Source organism: Papaver somniferum, chromosome 7 (assembly GCF_003573695.1).
Source record: "Papaver somniferum cultivar HN1 chromosome 7, ASM357369v1, whole genome shotgun sequence".
Taxonomy (NCBI): Eukaryota; Viridiplantae; Streptophyta; class Magnoliopsida; order Ranunculales; family Papaveraceae; genus Papaver; species Papaver somniferum.
This window is the reverse complement of record NC_039364.1, coordinates 156569108-156575439: the sequence shown is the minus strand read 5'-3', so window position 1 is coordinate 156575439 and position 6332 is coordinate 156569108. Positions and strand designations below refer to the sequence as shown.

The 6332-nt window shown below is 34.5% G+C and overlaps 1 protein-coding gene across 1 annotated transcript; it reads left to right on the top strand.

Moving 5' to 3' along the window:
* Positions 1 to 1771: 1771 nt before the first annotated feature.
* LOC113295423 (zinc finger protein 10-like) lies at positions 1772 to 2818 on the top strand. Its single transcript, XM_026543763.1, has one exon. The coding sequence runs from the start codon at positions 1772 to 1774 to the stop codon at positions 2816 to 2818; it is 1047 nt and encodes a 348-aa protein (XP_026399548.1).
* The last annotated feature ends 3514 nt before the right edge of the window (positions 2819 to 6332 follow it).

The window sequence follows — 6332 nt, the reverse complement described above, 5'->3', positions numbered from 1 at the left end:
TGATTTGAATGAATTGAAATATGTTGATTCTCCAAAAAAAAAAAACGTAAATTTTTTTTCGCAAAAATGTGCCTTTTGAAATGTTGAAATGTTAAAAAATCATACATATCATGCAATACTAAAATTGGTTTCACATCTTTTATTTATCCGTGGAAACACTGTGAGCGCACATTTTTGATCATCATAGTTTATTGCTGGTTAATCATATTGTGCTATTTTAATTTATCGTGAGACATTTAAAATTATTATAAAGATATCCCATTACAAATTCTTGAGAAAATTTGTATTCTAGAAACAAAATTCACCAAAAATAATATATTTTAAAATTTATTTTGCACACACTTCTTTAAAATGTATTAATTTGATTGGTTAATTAATTTACGAGTAATTTCACTTAAAAATTTTGCACCTCAATGCATAACACCAAAATTAAATTAAAAAATGCCGTTAAAATGTCACCAAATCGGACACTTTGAAAACCTTCGCGAGACGTTTTAGATAGAAGTGGACCACTGCATTTGATAAATCAATGGCGGGATATTAACAAATTATATTTGATTCTAAGGAAGGTAGCGTGAGTACATGATCTTAATACCGACTGTCGGTCAACAAAGAGGGTGACACTCCCACCCAAGACAGATAGAATTTTGTGGGGTCAACACTGCTGAAAAGACTGACTCTTTGCATCTCTCGGGTCCCACTAGCAACGTATATTTCGAAGCTAAAGACCTAAATTTTTCGATGTTAGTTTATGTACGCTATCTGAGGTATCTCTCCATAATACACTAGCATACATTTTTCATATCGATAGCTTAAAAAATGGTTGCTAAATCTAACTTCAGGAACATAGGTGGAATGATTTTAGAATCTCTATGGGGAAGATTTAGGATTGGTCCTTTCATATGTCTGTTAAATCAAAGCAAATTCTTTCATATCTTATTTACGATTATTTTCATATAAAACCTCGCGCACGGTTAAATGGTACTCTGAGTACTAGAGAAATGACTCCACCCGTAACTATGAGTTTACGAACACTTCGACGTGACTTAATTTTATGCGCGAATGAGCAAAAGGAGATGTGAATTTACTATACATATTAAATTACATAAGATAGCTTAAAGAGATATAGTTAGGGTAGGAAACAACAAAATCTTTCTAAGAAATTACTATGATTAAACACAGTTCTCTCTAAGTTTTAATTAGCAAAAGGTTTTGTTTTATAAGTTGTAGGTTTAATTTGCAGTTCATCATTATGTCATAACGAGAATAAATATATTTTTAAATTAGATGAACATTAAATATAATTTCATTTTCATAGACAGTTGAAGTAAAGAATGAAGTTTGTATCTATTTTCCTTTTCCACAAAACCTGCTGAGAAATTAAGTGAACAGACAGAGACTAATTGTGTACAGTAGTAGCAAATTGAGCAAAGAATCAGCCAATTTAAACCCTAAAAAGGGGAATTTTACAGTAGCCATCTAGTTTGCAAGCAAGGCCAAATTAGCAACCAAACACTTCACCTTCCAATTCTAAATCTATACAACAACAACCACAATTCTTTTGCAACAAAAACCTTCTCATCTCTCTCAATCTCTCTCTCTCTCTAGATCCTCACGTTGCTTTCATCTCTTTAGCAACTTAGATACAGAGATAGAAATACTCTTCTTCTTGTTGTTCATAATTCACGGGTATCCATATCCATCTTTTCAACCTTTTCAGATCATTTAAAGAAGATAACAAGTCAGCTTAAGGGTTGTAGCTGGTTGTGTAATGGAAGAAACTAGGTATTGGATGTGGACTAGAAGCAAACTTGGTGAGACGACTCCACAAGTACTACATACGAGGTCATCACATGTTCACTTTCCGACAACAACAACCGAGCCATCATGGGAAGAACAAGCTTTTGCAGAAGATTCAGCTGGATTACTTCTTGGTGGTTGTGTTTGGCCTCCGAGATCTTATTCCTGTAATTTTTGTAGAAGAGAATTTAGGTCTGCACAAGCCTTAGGTGGTCATATGAACGTACACCGGAGAGATAGAGCTAGGCTTAAACAATCTTCTCCAACTTCACCTCATCAACATCATCAGAACAATAATATGAATGGAAATATTCGTCCACATCAAGCAATTAATCAAGAACTTATTCAACATCATCAAAACCCTACAAGTCATGTTGAAAACTCATCCCATCATCATCCTGATCATCAGGTTCACCGCAATAGTTTGGCGTTTAGCAACCTAGATCCTAACTCCTACAACCCTAGTTTTGTATCATCATCATCACTCCCTTTATCTCCTACTTATAGGATTACTCAAGCTGCAATTCAATCCAGCCAAAATGATTGCATTAAACAGACTTTGATACTGCCTCCTTATTTAACAGTAATCGGTAATCAAGCAAGTAATCATCAAAAGGGCGGTTCACTGTTTTCTACGCCTTCAGACTCATTCGCTTCTAGAGTTGTCATTATCTCGGAAAATCTCGAAGAAGAGAAGGATTTGAGCACGCAGGGAAAGGAGACAGGGTTGAAGGTTAAGCAGGGAGCATATAATGAATCCAATTCATCAGCTATGAAGACTTTTGAGGTTTCGAATCGAAGTTGGCTGACAGGATCAGCTGATGATGGCGAGGTCGGGCGAGATACTATTAGTAGGAAAAGGAGGAGAAACGACGTTGACGATACATCATACTTACCTTTCTTCGTGAAACCTATTTTGGACGATAGAAGACATCTTTTGGAGTCGAATGAATTACTTGGACTAAATCTAAATCAAAGCTGCTCCAAGGAGGAGTTAGATCTTGAACTGAGGTTATAAGATGAGGTATGCTACAATTGCAGAATTATACTCACGTATACCCTATAGCAAGCTATATACAACTGACTGAACCAACTTACAAACTTTCAATCATCATCAGTTCATCATTTATATTAAGGTTTTCTTCTTTTGTCTTTCACTTGTATTTTCAGTTTACCTAATGAATATCGACGCATGGACCTGGACGTACATGCACTGTCCTTGAGATTACTAGTTCAAATATATGTTTTCGTTCTTGTATAATTAGGTTTTAGTTAGTTTGCAGGTTTTAGTAATAATACCCGTAACAGTTTTATATCACAAGTACTAGATATATAGAATGAAGAGTTTGTATCTCTCTGTCTCTGCTCATGAACACGAAATGGTTCTTAATTAATCTGTACTAATATACATTGATCGATTTCTACTTTTAGAAATTATTACTTTCAATCTTGTACTTTCAAAAGTATTAAGGATATCCAAACATGGTCTGTTTGTTCATTCACTCTGATAAAAGAATACAGTGTTCTTTTGATGATCAAGCATGGTGTATGTCTCGTACTTGGGAATTTCATAACATGCACAAAACCAAATGTGGTTAGTCCATGGATAGGGTTAAATTTAGGGTTTGATGAACTGATCAATCAGATGTACTCAGAGTACACGTGAACCAAGTTCATGGCAGTGTGAACTGTAAGATATACTAGCCAGCTACTACCCAAATTTGAATGCAAGCAGCTGTATGCTACAGGTTTAGAAAGAGAGAATTTATGTCGATGAGATCATCATTCATCAAGAAAGAAATGTGAATGTAGTTTTTCAAGGGGGATTAGCAGTAATACTACTGACTGAAAACCGCATGGGTCATGGTGCATGTACAGCTCGGTTATGTTTTCTTCACTGACATTCTATCAGATCAGTACAAGTCGACGACGAATGTATAACTATATAAATAATCACTGATTGGATTCCCTATTAATTCTTAGCATATATTTAAATTATTATCATCATCAGTAACACAGATCACAGTATCGCGCCATCAGATCTGTTATACGCAGTCGTAACAGAATTATTCGATCAGTAGTGTTACTAATATATCTCTCTTGATGTATCACGCACATAAATCCATTAGCTTGTGTTCTCTTGTGCACTTTTTCTCTGGCGCCTAACACTACAGTCATACAGACACCTCCAAAAAAACACTACCAACTCCCATGGAATCAATCCATTTAATTATTCCCTCTCACAAGAAAATAAATCCTCAATTAATACTTTAATCACCAACAGCATATTTCCATTACGTACGCTAATTTTGTTTCTTCTTCTGTATCTATCTATATCCTATGATTCATATTATGGTGTATATATGTGGTGACGATGAACCCTAGACATATAAACTAAAAACAAAATATGACTAACTTGTACTTACTTAAACTTCAACAACATTAAATGTGCACAATTAAAATCCTAGCTGATAACTACCCTAGTACAGCTTATAGTTATGTAGATGTAGATACATATATATAGATAGATAAGTTACCTCGGTCTGATCAGTCTGTTGACATATTACATGTAAAAGAAGGTTCAGTGCTTAAATTCTTGCAGGATATAAGGGGGGAGATCTTTCAGTACACCTGCAGTTTTCTCTGTGTCTTTCTTTAATGTTTAAGAATGTAAATGCATGAAACATCATTTTTGAGTATTTGACTTTGTGGGTTTGTTAATTGTTTGCAGAGAAAGAGATGTGAATATTAATGGGACTGACTGACTATAGATATATAGTACTGGTGGTAACAGGAATTCAAGTAAAACCCAACAAATTATTTCCATAAAAGGATGATAAGTAAAGATTGTTTTAATGATGATTGATGTAGATTGGCTATCGTTATAGTTAGGGTATTATTTTGGAAGAAAAGACGGAAATTTCTATTTTAGCGCAAAGAAGTAGTAATAGTACTGGTAGCTAGCGTTCACATTTCATACTGCGAAAGTGAGAGAAGGGTTGTTTGTTATTGGTTTGTGTACAAAAAGTTTAGAAGGGATTACTAAATTTGTGTAAGAAATTGGGAAAAGAGTATTGTTGTGTTTTTGTCTCATTTTGGGATTAATGTTAATAAGAAGTAATAGTTGTATCTGTAGATGCTAGCTAAGTTTAGTTGGTTGGATCAGTATGTTTTCATTCTTGGTAATAAGTAATACTACTAACAGAGATAGCAGCTAGGGTTTAGACTTTAGAGACTGCAGTACTAGTGAAGACAGAATTGCACATGGCCATAAAATGTCTGGTTCTGTGTTTTATTTTTAATACTTTGTTTAGAATTCAGTAATAAGAGAGAATGGGGGCTTAATTATTCTTGCTGTTTGTGTGAGATTTGATTTCGCTCTAGCTAATCTCTTGTTGTTTAAAAAATATGTATAGAATTTGGGGATTCTACAGTATTGGTCGAACAGAATGATAGTATTATATAAAGGCGCATAAAATCCAGAGTATTTGGGTTGTGGTGTTGTTATTAGTTGATATTGGTTTTTTAAATATATGTATTATTGCTGTGACAACTCAGGGTGTGTTTGCATGAAATTTTGTATGTTTTCACACAAGTTAGCTAGCTAGGTCACCCTCTTGCGGAGACAGACAAACAAAAATACACCAGAAGAGATGCTAATTTCTACATAGCTATTACTTAAGACTACTCCCTCACAATTTCTGAGGAACAAAACCGGCCCTTATAGCTAGTGGTAACCGAGAAAACAACCTTTAAAATTGCTGTGTTACTCAAGAGGTCGTATTATCAAAAGAGTACAACAACAAACGGTAAAAAAGAAAGTAATAGGGAGAAAACGTTTTAGCTTAGCACTACTCATAATGGCCACTGACCTCACATTCTCTAGCAAAGATCATTTACATCGACCATAACAAGGACAGAACAGAAATAGTATTTTGTTGTGAGCATCGAGTATCCCCATATACTTGCGTACTAGCTGAGAGTCGTACACATACACAGACACTGATGAGCATAGTTTCTTCATCTAAAATCATACCATTATACTAAGTTTCAACTAGGTACAGAGCGGTATATATAGTTATTTATTATATGCTAAAATGTGATATGCCCACCAAAAACTACATGTATAAGAAGCGGAAATCGGGGATTTAGTCATGCATCGATCTGTTTCGTATATACTTTTTTTTTTGTGATTTCGAGTCGACTAATAGTGGCAGTACTAGTAGTGTTCACGTGTTTATTATAGAGTTTATTATATTAGCATAATTTACTGTCAAGTCCCGTAGCTCAGTTGGTCAGAGCGTTGGTTCGAGCTCCGCCGGGATTACACTTATTTACATTTTTGATTTTTGTCTTATTATTGCACCGGGATACTATTGCTGGTTGGTTTGTTTTTTTTTGCAGTTGACACAGTCTTTGGTTTGAATGCCCTACCTTAAATAAGGTTAATAGCCTAATACTCTAGGACATAGAAATGAAGAATTTATTTTGTCTAATCATTTGGGGCCTATTTTCGATCTTTTTTTTTTTTT